Raw genomic sequence first — 21,951 nt, 5'->3', positions numbered from 1 at the left:
ACGTTTTTCAAGCTTCCCCTTTTCATCCTTAAAGAGCAACTTTCTTCATTTTAGCTGTCATTCTAACACCTCGCCCAGCCCTTTCTCATTCCTAAGCATAGCAGCCCAGTCAATCATAAGCATGATACGAAAGAGAAGTAACAAGTAGGTTCTGCAGGTTCGAAAGCATGCCAAGTTTTGGATTTCTTGAGACCGCAATTTGAGTTATTGACTTTCAAGATTGGGCTAGGTGTTAAAAGACATCAGTCCAAACTCTCACCTCCTATGTAATATCCCCACAGATCATATCAGCAAGCTAAACCAGTCGATTCCAAGGATTTCATCATCTTCCATGACAGACCATTTTGCTTTGAGTAGTACTAACGTGCATTATAAATTATAGTTAATTCTATAAATTTAGATCTGTTTTTCCACAATATTCACTGATAGGGACTCCTGGATCTGTCCACAGAAAAATCTAGTCTGTCTTCTCCAAGACAGCACTTAATATTTTTTAATATAAATATGCTATCTACCCATGTTGCCTTTTCGTTTCCGAATTAAACATTGGCACATTTTGCAATTCCATTCCCTCATCCTTTCTTATGTAAATGTACTCTAACTTGCCTATATCCATCTTAATAAATGTGGCTTCCAGAACAAACAAGTTTCAGATACAGTCTGATCAATGACAACTGACAGAGGCTATCACTTTCCTGTTATAAATCCTCTTCTTGTGTTTTTACTTTTTTTTTTTTTAAGATTTTACTTATTTATTCATCAGAGAGAGAGAGAGAGGCAGAGACACAGGTAGAGAGAGAAACAGGCTCCATGCAGGGAGCCCAAAGTGGGACACGATCCTTGGTCGGCAGGATCACACCCTGGGCTGAAGGTGGTGCTAAACTGCTGAGCCACCAAGGCTGCCCATTGTATTTTTACTCCTAATATGGGATTTGCTCTTTGAGGAGTAATATCAAATTGTTGTTTTATTTTGAATTTACAGTTTATTCAACTCTCTGGGCTTTTTTATCTGATATATTGTCAGTACAGTCTCTTCAATCCAATAGTTATCTTTTTGGCCCTATATGAAGAAATTTTTATTTTCTTTTGTATTAAAATTAATAAAAAAGAATTGGAAAATGCTTAAATAGCCACAATTTCACCAATGTAAGCATGTCAAGTAAACTCGTTAAATTTTTCCCTAAGTCTTTCTTATATGCATAATAGTAATTACATCATAGATCTATCTTGAATTATTTCATTTTACATTATGTCATAAGCATATTTCCATATTTCTAAATGGATTCCAAAATTTTCATCTTTTTAAAGTTTTCTACAAATTTTTCATGAAGTTGATATGCCACAGTTCCATTAAGCATTTCTAGTTTTTATTATTATAAATAATTCTATTTATTTCATTAGAATTAACTCCCAGAATTATAAGGTTGGATGAATCCCTCTATGAATCTACATTACTATTGTCAAACTGGAAGGAGATGCTTCTACTAGTTTTCTCTAACTCTCCAGGAATGAGCATTTGAAGATATCTTTGTTCCTCTCAGATTACTCAAAGGATATTCTGGATATTGAGTTTAACTTCTTTTTTTTTTTTTTTTTTAAAGATTTTACTTATTTATTTTAGAGCAAGAGAGAACAGGGGAAGGGGCAGAAGGAGAGGGCAAGGGAGAGGGAGAAAATCTCAAGCAGGGATCCCTGAGTGGCGCAGCGGTTTAGCGCCTGCCTTTGGCCCAGGGCGCAATCCTGGAGACCCGGGATCGAATCCCACGTCAGGCTCCCGGTGCATGGAGCCTGCTTCTCCCTCTGCCTGTGTCTCTGCCTCCCTCTCTCTCTCACTGTGTGCCTATCATAAATAAATAAAAATTTTAAAAAAAAGTTCTTTAAAAAAAAAAAATCTCAAGCAGACTCCCTGCTGAGTGCAGAGCCCCATAAGGGGCTGGATCCCATGACCCTGAGATCATAACCTGAGCCAAAATCAAGAGTCAGATGCTCAACTGAGTCACCCAGCTGCCCCCTGAGTTTAACTTCTTACTGTTGGAAAATAGAGAGCTATTATTGTCCTTGTCTAGTTTACAGGGAATTCCCTAGCAATGCTGTGTGAGTATCTGTTATAAATTGGCCTCAGGGATCCTGGCTCCCGGTGCATGGAGCCTGCTTCTCCCTCTGCCTGTGTCTCTGCCTCTCTCTCTCGATCTCTCTCTCTCTCTGTGACTATCATAAATAAATTAATTAATTTAAAAAATTTAAAAAAAAATAAATTGGCCTCAGATTACCTTTCCAGGGTCATTTCCTCCTAGCAGGAGTAATAACCTCTGCCTGCCTGTCCTGTGTCCTGGTTAGCCTCTTGTACATGCACCATGGGTGAGAGATCTTCAGTAAGCATGAGTAAGATACACAATTCACCACATTGTTTCATAATCATTGTCTACACATCTGTCTCTCACCTAGACTGTGACTAAGGTTTTCAAGGCAAGTCTGAGGTCTTCATTTTTCTAGCTCTGGTACCTACAAGTGTACCTAAATTGAAGAGTTAGTGTTTTATGACATAATAGAGGAAGATACCCATTCCATCGTGTCTACAATGGTATCTCGTTATTTTTAAAATAGTGGTATCTTGTTATTTTTTAAAGATGTATTTCATTGGTTATTATTAGGGATCCCTGGGTGGCGCAGCGGTTTGGCGCCTGCCTTTGGCGCGTTGGGCTCCCTGCATGGAGCTTGCTTCTCCCTCTGCCTGTGTCTCTACCTCTCTGTCTCTCTCTGTGTGACTATCATGAATAAATAAATAAAATCTTTAAAAAAATACTGAGTATTTTTCCATGCTTACTCAATCATTGAATCACCTGTTGTATGATTGACTAGGTTCTTTGCCCATTTATATGCTGAGATAGGCCTTTTGTATTTCTCTCATCAATCCAAATGTTCATTTAATTTATTTTTATTTAGCAGATAGTTATGCAGCATTGATTATTTTTCAGGTATTGTTCTAAGTGCTTTATAAACATTAGTTCATTTAATCATTGCAAAAAACCTTTGAGACTGCTACTATCAGAGGTGCAGAGAAATTAAATAGTTTGTCCACTAGTAAGTGGCCGACCCAGGATATGACTCTAGAGACTTCAGAGTAAGAAATACTCCAAAGTGGGCCCCAGACATCCTCTTACCCACTGACTCCTTCCCTCCCTCTCCCCACATGCAATCCTGATTGTGGAGATTTTGCTTTTGTTTCCAGAACGTAATTTATTTTCCCTGTTAGGACTGACATTCACTTATCTATAGGACTAACTTTCTGCACAGCTTTTCCAGCCTCCACTGCTGGGGATTATGCCACTCTTTCAGCCAGACTTCCTGCTCACCTCAGTCAGACCTCTTGGATGCTCCTAGGCAGACCGTAGGCTCCACTGAGAAACTCCTACTGCCTTGCCCCAACTATAAGACGGAACCCTTAGTGACAAGAAAAGGTTTCTTCTGATCCTGAGCTTACCTCCCCTTTTGAGTGTCATAATCTTAAACTGCTGTTTACACCCACAGAGATCATGGTATCCCTTAGTTAATGCAGAACCCTTCCTCTGAGGCACAGCACAGGTAGACAGCTGCTTAAACCCCCAGCTTTGCATCCTCTGCCACTTCCTGGTAGTTCCCATTGGCCACTGCCCCACGCAGAGATTCCAGCCTGCATTGCTGCATTGAGAAGATCTATTGGTCTTTTTCTTCATGTTCTGTTCTCTTAAAGTTTAGAAATTTGTCAAACTGTAAGAGACCGTGGGATTGGAAGGCAAGTGGTCATGCACTTTCTTTAAAGTTCAATTTCATTAATTTTGACCAATTAATCTACCTTTTGGCATTCTTCCAAATATGAATTCCCTTTCTTAATATATTCACATTAGCAAATTTATCATCTAAAACTTGATAAAAATGGCTCTAGTGTTTTCATCCAATTTGCTGGCTCAAAATTATTGTCAAATGTAAGATCCCTTACACATACCCAGAATCTCCTGTCTCACTTGAGCATGTACAAATCTATACAGGTGTCTTGTAACCCAACCCACTCTTCTCTCTCCCATCCATTATGTTGTCATAAGAGATTTTGGAAAATGTCTTCCTGAAATCCAGGTAGATTGTTTACACAAATGTGCCTGATAAAACAATTTATTTGCATTGAGAAAGGAAAAAATATCCCCAGGGATTTTGTGATATATATGTTTCATTGTTTTACCTTAACTGTATTTCTCTTCTGTATTTATTTGGAAGCTGTAAAGTTATGGGATATCCCTAAATGGCTATTGATCTTCATTTCATCCTAACAGTCCCTGTAGGCTTCAGAAGTAGGGCTATCTACTTACTAAGGTCCCTAGTTTTATAGTTTCCCTGAGGTTCCTCTAAGTCTGATAAATTTTCTCAGAGCCATAAATACTTCACAAGGTAGAATTGACCATTATTTTTTTTTAATTCATCAGCTGTTTCTTGATCACTAGATTTGCATAAAAATAGCTTTCCACTAAGTATCGTAAGTAGGTAGATTATTTCTTTAGAGGCATCAAGAAATAGTAGGAATTATTTTGAGAAGAATACCAGGGAGTCCTTTCCTTTTTGTAAAAAAATGGTTTTGCTCCTTTCACAACAACTGATTTCAGTTGTTTATAAAAATAGATCCCAGGTGGCTTCTGTCTTCCTATGAAAGACCCTCACCGTTTCCACTCCATCATTTCATTGACCTCTTTAAAAGTGATATCAAGTGAAACTGGAAGCACAAAGTTCCAGGTACATTTAACTAGCAGATCAGTGGTGTCATCCCTTACAGAATTCAATTCGGCCTCAGACACTATTTTGTATTGCAAAGTAATTTTTTTTTAAATATTTTATTTATTTATTCATGAGAGAGAGAGAGAGAGAGAGAGAGGGGCAGAGACACAGGCAGAGGGAGAAGCAGGCTCCATGCACCGGGAGCCCGACGTGGGATTCGATCCCGGGTCTCCAGGATCGCGCCCTGGGCCAAAGGCAGGCGCCAAACCGCTGCGCCACCCAGGGATCCCTACTAGAAAGTTTAAAATGAGAAAGCTAGTGAGGATTTTAGTTTCTTAAACGCAGTGTTGTTGTTGTTGTTGTTTTTCTTCACTAATTCACTAGCAGGACCAAGTGAACAACTGTTTGCTGGTATGAAAGGTATCCTTTTACTTTAATATGTCATCAAGAGTAACATGTTCAAAATGTACTCTCTCAGTTTTAATTGTCAAGTGCTATATCGTTTGTGTGTTTTCCTGTATCACGTATTGTATTGTAAAAGTAAACTAGCAAAATATACAACTAACTCGGTAGTCAAACCATTAGAGTTCAATTTAGTAATGCTTGTAAGTGGGCAATTAACACCTTTGTATACTTTGCTAGAGTCGGTTTCATTGTGGCGTTAATCAAAATTGTCATAATTTTATTTTAATGTAGGCATCAAGCAAAGAAATAAAATGAAAACATTGTCAAAAAGTTATTTGTGGACACTTTAGAAAGCATTAATGATTCCATTTATATGTATTACAGAGTAAGGAGTGCAGTGGAAAATGTTAAATTCCCACAGTGTAGTGGTGAGTAAATTTTACCCTGTGGCAATACTAATAGCTGGGTAAAACAAATGTGCCCTTTTGTTGTGTGCTAGCAGAATTACTGTGTGTTCATACATCAGAATTTGTGACACCTCACACTCTTGGGAAGCTTAGAATGTTGAAAGCTAGTGGATGAAAGAATATTATCTAATACACCAACAATTCAAATGCACACTTGATAAAATGGTTTCTAATAGCGTAACAACGCACAGAATGAGATCTTTAGAATTCCACAGTAGCAGGTGTTGGATATATAAATATACATCCCAAACTGGACATTTGGCTTCTCTCTAGTTGCTTCCCCTCTTCTGTTATTCCTTTTTTAAGGCACTGACCTTATTGCTTATTCAAGAACAAGTTACCTGAAGTGACTGTCATGTTCTTCAGATTAGAATAATAAATGCATATTATTTTGGGCTACTATGAAATCCACTTAGAATGCCTTTTAAGTAGATGAATGCTTTACTCTTAAATAGATGGCTTTTTCCACTGTAAGAGCTTCATCTATCTGATTATTTTAGTTGTAGAATCCATTGCCTACTATACAATCCTCTGATTAACAGTTCTATGAAAAATATATTTTGTGCAATTATACTTTTGACAAAATGGCTTATTGGCTCATGAGGGTCATCATCTGCTTCTAAACAGGATTTTTTTCAAGAGTTGAGAAATGTCATATGCCAGATAACCAAATAGACATCTCCTCATTCATTTCATTTTGAAGAATTGGAATATCACTTTATGGTCTGTACTTCTATCCTACATGCATAGTGTTTGATAAGACTCACTTCAAAGATTTAATAGTGTTCAGAAACTTCCAAATAAATTCTAGTTAACTAGCTCAAACTAGGCTGCAAGTGTAACAGAGCAGGGCCAGATCTACTTACTTACTATATATGCAACATTTAGGATAGAGTCTAGCACATTACAGGATATCAGGAAAGGCATTTGGTTTGCAAAAAATTATTTACTTGTGATTGTAAAAGGCAAAACTGCAGTGCAACAAGAATCTAAGAATACGGGATAGATACTTTGGTAAGTGGGATGTTGGGAAGTTAGTCAGCTAAAAAAAAAAAAAAAAGTCCAGGGAATTGTTACATGCTGAGAGAAATGCCTGTTGGAAGGCTTGAAAATGGGCAAGCCACTGGTACTTGAGAAGGAATTAAAATAAATCCAGCATGTCTGAAGCAGACTAAGCAAAAAGAGAAAGAGGCAGGGACTGAGGTTGAGGCAGGGGTGAGATCACAGAAGTTGAGGCAGGGGTGAGATCACAGAAGTCATAAAACATCCTAAAGAGATACATTATCCTAAAGCAATAGGAAGTCAATTGAAGGTTTAGGCAAGGGAATGACATCATCCATATAAATATATAAACATAATGAGGGCTGTTCAAAAGGACATTTACAAGAGTAATTATCAATGTATTGTATACCAGTGGGTCATTTACCTTCTTCAAGTCTTTACCCAAATGCCCTTTGTCCACGAACTTTCCACTTTTGACCACCCTAAGATTACATGACCATTCATCCCATACCAGTTCCCAGATCTTGCTTACTCATCTTTTTTCCTGTAGCACTGGAACCTTTTAACATTTTAGACAATTTATTTACTTATTAGTTTATTGCCTGTCTTCTCTTACTAGAGTATAAGATCCACAATGATTTTTTTTTTCCCTAGGAAGTACTTGGCAGATGAGCTTTCAACAAATATTTGTTGACTTAAAGCACATCACATTATTATTTAAAGCTATGTTGTAAGATGGTTTATCTATCAGTGTTTATGACTGAACACACTCGGTTTAAAAACACAGTTTCCTAACTATGTGGTCTGTAGGCAAAGCATATATTATAATTTAAATCTTAAACATGAAAATTGCTGCTGCAGCAGAAATTCATCATCTGCTTATTCGAGTTTATGAAAAAACATTTTTAGTTGGTTTTTAAAAATTGAACAGGTTTTAAGAAGAAAAGATTATGAAACTTGGGTCAGGAATCATGAGTCATAGAGACAGCTTAGCTATTTTACAAAGGTGTTGCATATTTCTATCAAAATTTACTGTTATGCTGACAAAATTATAGCTTTTTCACAACATAGCAGAGATTAACCCTTTGATCATTTACTTTTGAATAATTGTAACCTTACTTGAAGGTGTTTTAAGGACTAATAAGCAGTTGGCAAGTTACAGCTTGTGGCAATGTTTAGAATTCCTTGGAGAAAAGCCAGTTGATTTGTACAAAGTGCCAGGCAGCCTGCCTTGAATTTCCCTGTGTGTCTGACCTCATCTAATCAGAAGGACCCTTAGAGTTTCCTGGATTATTTCACAAATTAAAATTTTTCTGAAAAATCCATTCTTTTTGTCAATGTCATTATTACTCATAATTTCCCATTCATTCATTTATTAAACTCATTTGTTGAGCATCTACTACATTTTAGGCACTGTGTTAGTTATTGGTCCATTCATTTGTTAGCTCACTGGCCAAACATTTATTTATTTTTATTGAGGAGAGACAAAGATTTTAAGAAGTTACATGGGACAATTGCATAGTCTGGAAATTAGCTGTAAAAACGTGAAAAGAGTTAAATAGGTAGAAAAAGACAAATATGTCTTTTTATGAAAAGAATGAAAATGAAAGATTTTTATGAAAAGAATGCATCTCAAATTAGCTCCAGTTTAAAAAATTATTTTGGCTGTAAATAAGGTTGAAGGCAAGAAGGTGAGATTATTATTGAAAATCTTCTTTGTATTGAATGTACATAGATATATTAAGCCAAACATAGACACCAAAAAGTAATTATAATATTTCAATTGTATGAGGAAACATGTTCACGTATTATTAATAGTCTGCCTTCTAAACCATTTGAAGATAACTTATACATGAAACCACAGTGCAAGATAGTAAGACTAAAACAGGGCAGAGTTTTTGCTGAGCTTGATGTCTTGCCCCTATACCCATTTTTAGAAATTGGGCTACTTTGTTCATATTTGCAAAATCAGTGCTATTCCAAGTCTGAATCACGCCAGGTAGTATTTAAGAATGCATTTAATCCCTTTCCTATATTTCTCTTACCAGCTCTCCTACCAATGTTAGAATCCTGCCTCTAAAAAAAAAAAAAAAAAAAGAAAGAATCCTGCCTCTACCCTTGGCCTACTCTACCCTTCACTGGGCTCTGCTCCCTCACAGAACACTTATCTGGGTACTGCCTGCTTAGTCCTTGGCTCACCATGGATAACAGATACCTAGCATTTTCTGGCACATTGTTAGCCTAGTATGTGCAATTTGGGCTTATGCACCTGTGTTTTGAACCCCAACATGGGATCAGGTCCTTATCCTATTTTTTTAAACTTTCTGTAGCTGAAGCAGCCTGAATAAGACATCAGAATACATGCTTTCAGCAACAGTTAAACAATATATTCTACATAAACTTGCTTGTAGTTAATAAAAATAGACATAGATTGTACCAGAACATTCTCCCACACCTGTAAGAAAATCTTTCATTCCATCAGCCCAGGATATCCTTCAGCATCATGAAGGTCATTCGTGTTCTTTTATTTCTCAAATAATCCTGCGAGGTGCTGTTCTTCTTGAAGTTTCCATGTAGAAAGAAATTTGGAATGAGCACATCTTTACTGACCTGATTTCACACAAGCCTCTGCGAGGTAGCCTTATCACAATCAGGACCTCACATCTATTCTGTGGGGCTGGAAGCCACAGTATTATTGTTTGATGATAGGTGACTTGGCTTTCTAAATTGAGGAGGCTGAGATGAAGCTGGTAAAGTTTAAAACTGGCGAGGTATCCAGCTTCAGAGGTAACTGTCTAAACTCCCAGATGACAGTAACAATTAAAATCATCTATCATAACGACACATAATGTCACATCAGGATTTGAGATGGCCACAATGGAGAACAAAGTGGTAACCGAGACTCTTGAGCAATGAGTTCCTTGACTGTAGACAGACTTGTATCATTAAGGTGATTCCTTATACACACAGCTATAGGAAGTGAAGCAAATGAGAATGAGGATACAGAAATGCCTCCACGGGGATCCCTGGGTGGCGCAGCGGTTTGGTGCCTGCCTTTGGCCCAGGGCGCGATCCTGGAGACCCGGGATCGAATCCCATGTCAGGCTCCCGGTGCATGGAGCCTGCTTCTCCCTCTGCCTGTGTCTCTGCCCCTCTCTCTCTCTGTGACTATCATAAATAAATAAAAATTAAAAAAAAAAAAAGAAATGCCTCCATGATTGCTAGCAGAAGCTCAAACAACTGCAACTAGAGAAAGAACAGGAGATATGTTAAGGACTTACTGATGCCTGGTAAGTGGCAAGGCTGTAGGCTGCTGGGGGATGATAAACCTTGAAAGATGATGTGCTTGGGCAGATATAATTACCATCAAGGGTTTATGAGAAAGAGATTGTATATCTGAGGCAGGTCTCAAATGGAAGCAGCCACACCAACCATTATTATAGTTGGAAATCAATCAACAATATTTATATACACAGTTCAGAATGGACTATGGCTCCCTAATAGGGACCATGTGGTAATGATAATCAATAACATCTCCAAGTGCAAAGGACAGCACCCAGCAGTAAACCATGCAGCTGCCAGATAATGTCCCTCACTGGATATCACCAGGCCAAGGGCTAAAATCCCCAACAAAACTTCAAAGATACAAGCAGTATGTATATCTCTAGTATGTAATGAAATGTATACATCTTCAAAATTTTATGGTCTATTAATAAATATTTTTATGCTCCTAGGAAACAATGCTGCATAAATACTAAGTTTATTGACTTATTCATTTGACTCATATTTCATTGCTTTTGCCCTCAAAATGGAAGTTTTAGGATTTTCTTAATGTTCATTCTTTTTTAACAGCAAAATCCTGAGTGAAGTTGACAGGGGTTGTAGAATAATAAAGTCCGTGACAATAACAAATTGGCTGTCTCTTCATATCTAACAGATATAAGAGCTGCACCACTGACACTGATTCAGGTGTCATTAAACCAAATGCTCATCTTTTATAATGCCCATTTAGAAACATCAATACAGAGACATAACAAGCATCCAAGTCTGTAAGTGATGAGTGATGATGCCAGAGAATTTCCTGTGTTTTGTTTTTTATGACTACATCTAAAATCATTCACAATGACAGTAGAATTTAAACCAGTTTTAGGTCAAAAACAAAAATTTAAGGGGAAGTTTTCCATTGATCAAGTCAATAATGGCCATAAATTTGGAGAATTGCAACAATCCACTCATCTTTAGTTTCTCCATAGGAAATAATTGGCACTCTAGTATTTTTTTTTACCTACTTCCTACTTAAAAGTGAAAATGTGGGGGTGCCTCGTGGCTCAATCAGTAAAGCGTTTGACTCTCGCGTTAGCTCAGGTCATGATCTCTGGGTGGTGAGATGGTGCCCTGCATCAGGCCCTGCACTCAGCAGGGAATCTGCTTGAGATTTTTCTCCACTCCTTCTGCCCCTGCCCCCCTCTGCTTTTGCTCTTTTTCTAAAAAAGTAAATAAATAAATAAAATCTTTTTTTTTATGAAAATGTGATGCTGTGCTGATAATTTGGTTCTCCAAACTAACATTTCTTTAAAAAAGGAAATTATATATTTTGTTTCATTACACTTTTATTTGAGGGTTAATTTGGGAACATTCTAGGACGAGGCTAACAACTATTAGAACAAACTATATATGTAGAGTTCTCTAATTTGCTAAGCCTCCCATGACAATGTTCTGTCCATTATAATGACTCTCAAATGGCTAAAGTCTAAGTCGTTGGACAAAGAAGAATACTCAAGGCAAGTAGAAAAACAGTATCATTCAATGGATTATTCTCTAAAAAGCGTAAGGTCTTCCTTATTCCAGTGAAAATTAGTTTAAACAGTAACACAGCCATTCATTCTCATCTGGTTATACTGAACATCAAATAGCCTAAACTTTCCATTTCTCTTTAATGTTGTCTTTACTGGAGACACAGAAATGGTTGACTGATATAATTATAGTTGATAATTATATAATTATGATTATAGTTGATCTAAGTAATGATTTTTGCAAGAGAACTTTTAAAACCAGCCAGTAATGCATATGTTCCAGTTACACAATTTGATGAGTGTGAGACCAGGTCTTCACTCAGCACACTGCTGTGCCCCCAGAGCTTTACAGAGACAAATGCATGGCCTTCTATACACTAATGCAATGGATTATCAGATGGAGCCCAAGTCACTCACCCTAAGCAGCCCAGAATGTAAAGTGAGCTGTAGACAAATACAAACAAAAATAGAGGAGAAAATAAGATCGTGAGAGGAAATCTTAGGTTTTCTAAGGTGAGGCACACTGGCTCAGCCCTCACATGCTTTTAAGTTAGTTTATTTGTGAAAACTTCCTTCGCCAGACACACTTTTCTGATTAATCCTCTTATTTCTCAGAGAAAATTCTTCTCACTCCCAAAAATTTCCTTGACATTATCTCTCTAGATTGGGAAAAAAGACAGAAGGAATGGCTGTTTGTTATAGGATTATTGCATAATGATTATTTGTATATGCATATATTTTCTACTCTATTTTTCTGGGAAGAGTAGGAACTCAGTCCAACCCATGATGACATTTGAAGTTATCTGGGTTTACGTCTCAGGAGCTAGGTAAATTATTAGTTTATTTTCTCACTTTAGAAATGATATTAGTAGAGTAATATATCAGAGAACTGTATAAACTTGGATCATAGTTCCAAATAAGATAATAAAAATATAATATAACCATAAATTAACAAAATAATAACATCAATTACTCCATTAACAACTACTCACTGAGTACTATTAATCACACTTATTGGGCTTTCATTGTGTGCCACACACTGTGTTATTGGCTGTATATGTCATTATCACATTTGCTGATAATAACAATCCTTCAATGTAGATACTATAATTGTGCCCATTTTGTATATGAAGAAACTAAGCCTTAAAGGCTGCAGAATTTGCCCAAAGTCACACAGCTAGTAAGAGCGAATGCTAGGAACTGAAACCAGGGCTTGTCCAATTCCATAACCTAAGATATTAGCTACCATACTTTCCAGCGCACACATTTTAACAAGGACTTTTCTGACTAAGGGACAAATTAATATAATGAAATGACAGTCTAGCATAACACTATTATATCTTTATTAGAAGCAATAGGTTCAGTGCAAAGAATACTGGATTAGAAATTTGGCAACTATAGTTTAGGACTGGTTGTGCCATTTCTTCAGTGTGACAGAGGAAGTCACTTAAATTCTCTAGTCTTAAAGTTCCTCATCTGTAAAAAGGAGGCTAACATAGACAATTTGGGGAAGATTTGCAGGTCATGATATAACTTGCTATGAGGTCTTAAGGGGTGAGTAGTTTACCTGATATGGAAGAGAATATTCAAACTAGAGTAAATAATTCATTATGTTATCTTAATGTATGCCCAAGTCATTTTCTAAATCAATTTCCAATTATTTTTCAGTAGTTCTCAATGAATATTAAGTGAATCACTTAACCTCAAACTTCTGAGAGAACAGGTTGCTCTTTACAGGTTCTTCACAAATGTTTACTTTTGTATATCACTATGACAGTTAGTCTCCCAATGAACTTCCCTTTAATAGTCTCCTCTCTCTAAATCTGGGCTGTCTCTGTGACTTGCTTTCAGCAAGGTTTCAGCTGAAAGAATATAACAGAACTGATGCTGTAGGACCTTGGACTTAGGTCATAAGAAACCTTAAACTTCTACCAAGGTATTTTGGAACATTCCACCTTGGGATGTTCTCTCTTAGAAGCCAGCCACTATGTAATAAATGTGACATCCCTGGACTCTCATATGAGGAGCCAAGTCACATAGAGATGCCCTATATTGGTGTTTTGGTCCAAACCTCAGCTGAGCTCAGTGAGCAGCCAGCATCAACTGCCAGACATGTGAATGAGTAAGTAAGTTATCTTGAGAGGTCCAGTAGAGACTTCCAATGATTACAGCCCTGGCTGTCATCTGATGGCAACCAAATGAAGGACTTCAAAGGAAAACCACCCAGCAGAGCCCTGTTAATTCACAAAACTGTGTGAGAGATAAACAATTATTTAAGACAAGATTTGTTATCAGTAACCAGAATATTAGGAAACCAGAATGGCCATATTAGATTTAAAACAGAACAGGGAAGCAAAATGAAGATACCAAATTATTTTCATTATTATATATATAAAATGTACATGTTCCTACAAATATGCTGGTTGCCATGGAATTTATTTGTTTGTTTATTTTAAAATTTAAGGGTTTTTTTGAGAGAGAGAGAGAGAGAGAGAGAGAGAGAGAGAATGCAGGTGCAAATGTGGCCAGAAGGGCAGAGGGAGAAGAAGAGAGAGAGAGTCTTAAGCAGGCTTCATGCCTAGCACAGAGCTCGATGCAGGGCTCAGTTTCACAACCTGGGCCAAAATCAAGGGTCAGATGCTTTACGAACTGAGCCACCCAGGCGCCAAGAATTTTAGCCCATTCTTCACTAAAATTTATTGGATGCCATTTATTGTGTTCCTGGGCCTTCAAAAGGAATACACTGATAAGGAATCATTTTTCTTCCTCTCAATGCATTTCTATCTTTTGATCAATTTTCTTTCTTTCAATTTCATATACAACATTTAAGGTTGTATTTCTAGGTTTTCCTAGATAGAAGAACCTGGCATTTCTTTTTTCTTTTTAAGAATTATTTTATTTATTTGAGAGAGAGAGAGAGAGCGCACATACAAGTGGGGAGAGAGAAAAGGAGAGGGAGAAAGAGAATCCTTAAGCTGACTACCTCCTAGGCATGGAGCCTGATGTGGAGCTCAATCCCAGGACATAAGATCATGACCTGAGCCAAAATCAAGAGTTGACTGCTTAATCAACTGAGCTACCGAGGTGCCCCAAGAACCTGGCATTTCTTAATCTTTGACACTGAAAATATTCTATTGTTTTCAAAGCTCAATAAGACCTTCTTCCAAAACATTTCAAAAGTTGGTTCTACACTTTACATAATTTACTAATTTGTATGTGACGCTTTTATAGTTTGCAGATTTTCAAATATTTTTCTACAACTATCCATGACAGAAGGATGTCCATGAATGGAATACCCTCCCGTGCATAGCACCAGCAACATGCGTCGTACATCAGAGACAGACTATGGCTTCCCATACTTCACAGTGCTGTACTTAAATAACTACATGTAATTTCACACTATTATAGGATTGACCATGAATCTACTCCAATTTAATTTTGAAAAGAAATTACTCACAGACTATATTATTTTGACCATTACTAGAAACATGTTACTTGCTCCAAACCTCTTAACTAATAGCAATATATGTGACATGGCATTACTTTTGGACTGCTGGAGAATCACTATTCTACACTATTTCCTTATTTCATGAAAATTGTCTAACTTATCTGCATAATGCTGTTCATAATGTTCTCTTATCCTCTTAATGTCTGTGGGATCTATTCTGCCTTTCATTCCTATCATTGAAAATTTATGTCATCTCCTTCTTTCTTTGATTAGTCTGGCTAATAATATTGTCCTTGATCAATTTCTTTTTTTTTTTTTAACAGCTCTTGGTTTCATTGATTTATCTATTATTTATTTGTTTGTTCACTGATTTTTACTCTTATTTTTATTTTTTCCTTCTTTCTCCTCATGCTGAATTTCATTTGTTCTTTTTCTAGCTTTTTAAGATTGAAACTTACATAGTTACTTTTAGGTCTTTCTACATTCTGACTACAAGCATTTGCATCCTCTAAATTCCTTCTAATCACTTCTTTATCTGCATCCTACAAATTTTGATATGTTGCGTTTTCATTATCATTCACTTCCAAAGTAAATTTTCCCATGGGAAAGTTAGGCCCATGGATTATTTAGAATGTGTTGTTCAGTTATCAAATATTTAGGGATTCACAGGTATCTGTTATTTATTTTTAGTTGATTTCCACAGTAGTAAGAGAATATAGTTTGCATGACTGTAATTCTTTTAAGTTTATGAGACTAGCTTTGTGGCCCGGACTGTAGTCTATCCTGGTGAATGTTCCATATGTTCTTGAAAAGAATATATCCTACCGTTGTTGGGTGGAGTTCTTTATAAATGTCAATTAGGTCAAATGTTTATATGGTTATTTCAAGCCATCCATACTCTACTGATTTTCTATCTACCTGTTCTGTCAATTACTAGGAATGTTGAAATCCTCAAATATAATTGTAGATGCGTCTATTTCTCCTTTTAAAGCTCTTAGGTTTTTTTTTTTTTTAGCTTATTTTGAAGCTCTGTTCCTGGGTATATAAACATGTAGGATTGTTACATATGCTTGATGAAGTTTTATCATTATGAAATGTGCCTCTTTATCCCTACTAATATTCCTTACTCTGAAGTCTACTTTGTATGATGTTAATATTGCCAATGGAGCTCTTTTTATCAGATTTATTAAGATATAATTTACATACAATAAAATTCACCAATTTTAAGTGTAGAAATTGATAAGTTCTGAGAATATATGGGGTTGTGTAATCATCACTGTTATGATGTAGAACATTTGCATCACTCCAACAAGTTACCTTCTGTCCCTTTGTGGTCAGTCTCTTCCCTCCACTCCTGACATCTGATATGCTTTCTTACTCTATAGTTTATCCTTTTTTCAAAATATTATATAAATGGGATCACAACATGTAGCATTCGGTGTGTGGGCTTCTTTGATTTAGCAAAACGCATTTTCATCCACTGTTGTTAGTTTGTTCTTTGTTATTCCTTAGTAGCGTTCCATTGTGTGGACAGACCACATTTTGTTTACCCCTTGCCAGCAGAAGAGCAGTTGGGTTTCTTTCAATTTGGGGCCATTCAAATTTGGGTGCATTTTTTAAAAATGGAAATGTCTCTTTATTTGACTTAGATAAATATCTAGGTTTTCTACTGCTAGATCACGGTAAGAACAGTATCTGAAACCGAGGAATGGTGGTCTTAAGCTATCTTTCTTTACTCAGCCCACTTTTAATTAATGCTAGAATCAGTCCCCAAAGTTAGAAAATCATGACTTCATAACGAACACTCTAACAGGTAAAAGCAGTACACCACAAAACCTTGATACCTATAGGCAGACATTTTAAGCCCTTAAGGTCCAATAGAGGCCACCTGTAGCCAGAGAAAAGAATGTCAAGAAAATTCACAGTTTAAGTTCTGATCTTGATTCTACTCTGAGAATGTCAAAGTTTTTCAAGATTCCAAGAAGTAAGTCTTCGAAAAGGTGAACACGTGAAACTATTAACCCTGTTTAGAAATTCATGTATGCAACTGAAATATACCCAAGACATTCAAACATTATATTTAACTGGTAGACGTTACTTTTCAAAGACACAAAGAGCTTTCCCTACACACCCAAATAATCACTGTGAATATAATCTGGGCCTTGACTGATTGATGGCTTTGTTCATTATTCGCGCTTGCGGCCGACCTCTGCATCCATTTAAGATCAAAGTGGCTGGAATTACCTGCCCACCCCGGCTTCCAAGCGTAACTGAAACAAGTAGAGGAGCTCCAAGGCCTCGAGGCGGAGGCACAGGTAACGGCGAGGTTGGCCCGAGGGGTCTGACGTTTAGATCGCCCTGCCCTTCCCGGCCGCCGCTGCCTCCGAGTCAGAGACAGAACGTCGAGGAGCGAGGGCTGCGCTTTGCCGGGCCGCGCGCGACGACGCCCTGGCCGCCCCGGGCCTTCCCCGCGGCCCCCGCGAGCCCGGGCAGCCGAGCTCCCACGCCCCCGCCGCCCTGCACGGAGCCCGCAGCAGCCGGGCAGGTGTGCTGGGTGCGCGCGCACGCACTGCGTGCCGGGTGCGGGTCTCGCCGGCGGAGGGTTGGCTGGTGGGCGTCGGCCTCCCTGCCAGCCCGCCTCCTCCTTCTCGTCTCGCGCCGGCCGGGGATGCTCGCGCGCGGCGCCCCCTTGCCTGTAAGCCGGCGGTCCCCGGGGCGGGGGGGGGGGGGCGCGGGTGAGTAGCTGGGAGGGGGCCGCGAGGCGCTCGGCGGAGAGCTCGCCCGGGTTAGTCCGCCGCCGTCACCTGACTCGTTGGAGCAGCCACAGCTGAGGTGGGGGCGGGGATGGGAACGCGGCGCGGATCGCTAGAGGGACGCGGCAGCGCTGGCGGAGGCGGCGGCGGCGGCGGCGGCGGCGGGCGGGTACAGGCTCCTGCGCTCACGAGCGGCGGGCGCGGGGACCCCGGAGCTGCGGGCGGGGGGGCCGGGCTGGGGCTGGAGGCGTCTCGCCCCGGGGCACCGGGTCCGCGCGCGGCCGCACACACCCACCCGGCGCGGCTTCCTTGGGCGGCCGGGTCCGCGCATCCTGCGGCGGGAGGCGCCGCTCCTGGGGCGGGGTGAGTACCCGCGGCCGCGGCTCGGCCCCCTCCCCCGCGCCGGGGCAGCGCGCGGATCCGGGGAGGATAATCCTAGGGCGCCGAGAAGGGCAGCGGCCGGTGACAGCTCCGCGGCGCGCTCGGGTGCGGGCGGGGGGCTGGGCCGCGCTGTCAGCCCCGGGAAGGGCGAGGCGCCCGGAGACTCGGGCGCCTCCGCAGAGCCCCCGGGGCGGCCCCTGCGGCGGGGATCGGGGGCGCGGGGAGGGGACTCGGGCGGAGGGCCTCGGCGGCGGCGAGGCAGGAAGGGGAGGCGAGGGCAGAATATGGCGCAATGCTAGGCTAATCTCCACCGCGCCCGAGGGAGGACGAGCCCACTGCCGCAGCAGCGCGAGGAGGAGGACGAGGGAGACGCTCGGGGCTCGGGCGTCCGATCCTACCCCGCGGCGGCGGGCCCGCGAGAGGTGGGCACCGGGGGGCGCGGCGCCCGGGGAATAACCCCGACGCACCGCGGGGATCGGGTTGCGAGCGAAGTGCCGACTGCCCGGGGGGTGCGGCGGGGGCGGGGGCGGCTGGGCGCGTGGGACCTCCGGGACGGTGTCTCGAGCCTGGGGCCCTGACGGACTGCTCTTGCGGGAGACCCCCCAGATCGCGTCCCGCCGGCGGGGCTTGGCGCGCCCCGGCTCCTGGAGGTGGTGCCAGGGCGGGGTCGGAGGAGAAGGGAGCCGCCGTGCGGCTGGAGGAGGCAAGGCCGGGGTCCTCGCAGGGCAGGGTCTGCGGGTGTAAAGCAGGACCATCTCCCCTTCTTTCCCCGCAGAAGAGGAGGTGATAGACGTGGCCGGAGAAGATGTCGGGCCAAACGCTCACGGATCGGATCGCCGCCGCTCAGTACAGCGTGACAGGCTCCGCTGTTGCGAGAGCGGTCTGCAAAGCCACCACTCATGAAGTGATGGGCCCCAAGAAAAAGCACCTGGACTGTAAGCATCTTTTTATATAAGTGGGACATGCGCACGGCAGAGGCGCCCTGGATGCCGGCGTGCGGCCTGGGCTTGCTGTCGATAATGCTGCAGCTTGCAGAACTCCCAGCTGGGCTGCCCCTGAGCTCGAAATCTCCAGAGGTGGAGGTGTTGCCTGGGGTCAACCCTGAAACCTTGTGTATGAGCCATTTTTTTTTCTCCTGTTGACCTCTAAGGTCTTGGTGGAAGAAAAAAAAATATGTGTTAATATTATAAAATACTGAGAACATGTACATTCTGGATTAGGCACTTCTCACTTTTTTTTTTTTTTTTTTTTTTGCTCCTCACCCCACCCCTTTGTCCACGTTACAGGAAATTAGAGGTTATACAGTCATACACCCCTGCCCCCCCCCCCAAAAAAAAAAGAATGAGAAAGATGAAATCATAAAAGGTCAAACTTGTCACCCTAGTTTTCCAAATGCATTTTTGGATAGTTTTAAAATAGTGTTTTCTTTTTCAGTGTGGCTGCTGAGATTTCATGTGTGAGTGTGGGTGTGTGAGTGTATGTTGTATGTAACCACAACAAACTAAAATAAATTCAAGCTATTGAGTGAGGAAATGGGACTTCAGAGATCATGGCGATTTCATTTTACACATCCTGGCACACTTCTTTGTCCCTTTCTCAGAAACTGCTGGGCAGAGTGACTATGCTGTGGTCACAAAATGGATGTGCTTTCTCAGCATTCGAGATGGTGCACTTTTACAAGAAAATATTTCATTCATGATGCTTTTTCTTTTTATTGGTTATTTGATGGAAAAGGGCTTTATTCCAGTTTGGAATCTATGTATTTCTGATGTAAATTTAGCATTTGATGAACATAGTAAATATTTTGTTGTTGAAGGAAAAATAGGGACTTAGAGAAAGGCTTTCCCTGGCTTTAGGTAGTGAGGTTCTTTATAGGGAAGGCTACATCAGAGTATGTTCCATAGTTGCTATGCAGTCTTTTTTGGCCTGGTTAGCACCTACTTTGTTTTATGATGCCTGTTGGTAAAGATCAGTGTTGGCATAAGAGACACAAAGTGTAGGGCACCTGGGTGGCTCAGTGGTTGAGCGTCTGCCTTTGGCTCAGGTAGTGATCCTGGGGTCTTGGGATCCAGTCCTGCGTCAGGCTCCCCACAGGGAGCCTGCTTCTCCCTCTTCCTATGTCTTTGTCTGTGTATGTGTCTCTCAGGAATAAATAAATAAAATCTTAAAAAAAAAAAAAAGAAGGTACACAAAGTATAGCCATACCTATTCCCCATCTGACTTCCCTTGCCCGTTTTCTGGGTTTCTTTTGCTTTGGGTCTTCCCCCCATGTGCAGCTGAGAAAATGGCACTAGTGTTAGAATTGACTTTAGTCCTATTGTCTGTGCAAGCATAGCTTGATGAAGCTTACAGCTGGACATTGTAAGGCTTATCCAGCCTTGTGAGGCTGTTGTGCCATAAAATTGAATAATTTTGCTTCTAGACGCTTGTCTGAGGGGAAAATACCATTACTCCTTTCCTGAGGGAATTTTTAACAAAATTTGTTGATTATGGTATCATGGGTTATATATGCAGTACAGGATGGAAGAGGCCATCAAGGCCAGGGCACCTAACAGAAGTGGAAATTATAAATTCATGACCAGCTCATTTTGCTGCAGCATGCTGAATCATTTAGCCATCTTTCCATCAGTTTCCCCAACTCTGGAAAGATGACTCATGTCTTAAAGGTATGTGTTAGTCTAGCAAATGCTTTTAATAAAAAAGCTATAGGTTATGGATTTGCTAAGTGCTATGAAAATCTTAGATCAACATATCGATACATTTCATAGAACATTCACAGGTTTGAGCATTTCATTAAAACATCATTCAGATAAAGACTCACTCTTCCATATCTAAATATTTAGTCGCTTTAATATTTTAGATCAGGATGGTCTTTTAAAAATTTTCAAGGTGGGAATCTCCAGAATGATTTAGTGAGTGGAGGAATTTGAAGATATGGAACATAAGGGGGAGATTCTGTGTTTAGCAAGCAGATGAAGCAGGAATTGGTATTGAATTATTAATGTGAATAAAAAATCATAACGGCTAAACATTTATTGAGCAGTTACTATATGCCAGGCACTGGGCTTTTACACTATTAATTTATTGCTGCTTAACAGGTTCAGGGAAGGTAATTAACTTTCACAGCTTTTAACCACTGCACTTACCTGTTGTCTGGTTTTTATTTAGTAATATTTTCTATTGGGTGTGGAAAAAAAGAAAAGTATTAGCCTGAATGGTTTAATCTCCAAAATACTCATCCTGTTTGTATGGCTTTGTGTGAAATCAAGCAACACAACCCATGACCTTATTGCAATCTCTGTAATATATATGGAGAATTTTAAATTTGGTCACTTAAAAAAATGAGCAAGAGACAAGCACTTTTCAGTATTAGTTTTTCTTTTTAACATTTTACTTTTTGAATAAGTAATAAATTAACTGCATTTAAAACCAACCTTAGGGCAGAATTTGGAAAGACAGCTATTTGCATTACTGATGCGTCCTATTTTAAGAAAAAAAATTATATGGAAAATTTGAAAATACAAGTATTGTTGTATTTATATGTGTTGTAAGAGGGCATCTTTCTTGGAATTCCTTGTGAAGTTCTTTTAAATAACAGTAGACTAACTTAGTAATTTATTCACAGGTTTTCAGTAACACACCAGTTATAAAAGTGAATCATACCTATTATTAGAACATGCAGACATATAACTAAGTTTCCCTATAGGCACTGAAGCATTCTTAAGTAATGTTTTAGTTTTAAAAATATTAAATAGTAGTTGAGAGGAAAAGAGCACAATGTAGAGTTGGGGATTTGAGACAAAAAAATTTAAACTTTTAATTTGATTGGTGTATAACTTTTTAGTTTGGAATTTACGTTGGAAGATTATAAGATTTGAGTTTATGGTTTTGTGATTTTTCAGATATTGAGTTAACTGAATGGTTAAAAGATAATTCTGGTTTAAAAGATAATTCTTTTTCTC

The 21,951-nt window shown here is 40.0% G+C and overlaps 1 protein-coding gene across 14 annotated transcripts in view; it reads left to right on the top strand.

The window, feature by feature from the left end:
• The first annotated feature begins 17,410 nt into the window (after window positions 1-17,410).
• SNAP91 (synaptosome associated protein 91) overlaps window positions 17,411-21,951 on the top strand; it is a 139,874-nt gene continuing 135,333 nt past the window's right edge. For 4 of the 14 annotated variants that reach the window (XM_049092318.1, XM_049092315.1, XM_049092316.1 and 1 more), the window contains exons 1-2: window positions 18,216-18,411; window positions 18,765-18,924. In XM_049092318.1, coding sequence (XP_048948275.1) covers window positions 18,795-18,924 — 130 coding nt within the window. In that variant the 5' untranslated portion in view covers window positions 18,216-18,411; window positions 18,765-18,794. Of the gene's footprint in view, window positions 17,551-17,657; window positions 17,778-17,815; window positions 17,972-18,211; window positions 18,412-18,764; window positions 18,925-21,951 lie in introns of those variants that run through there. The other 10 variants (XM_049092317.1, XM_049092314.1, XM_049092313.1 and 7 more) reach the window with 7 other exon arrangements.

The sequence above is a fragment of the Canis lupus genome, chromosome 12 (assembly GCF_003254725.2).
Source record: "Canis lupus dingo isolate Sandy chromosome 12, ASM325472v2, whole genome shotgun sequence".
NCBI lineage: Eukaryota > Metazoa > Chordata > Mammalia > Carnivora > Canidae > Canis > Canis lupus.
The sequence above is the reverse complement of the archived record's forward strand: the minus strand, read 5'-3'. Positions and strand labels throughout refer to the sequence as shown.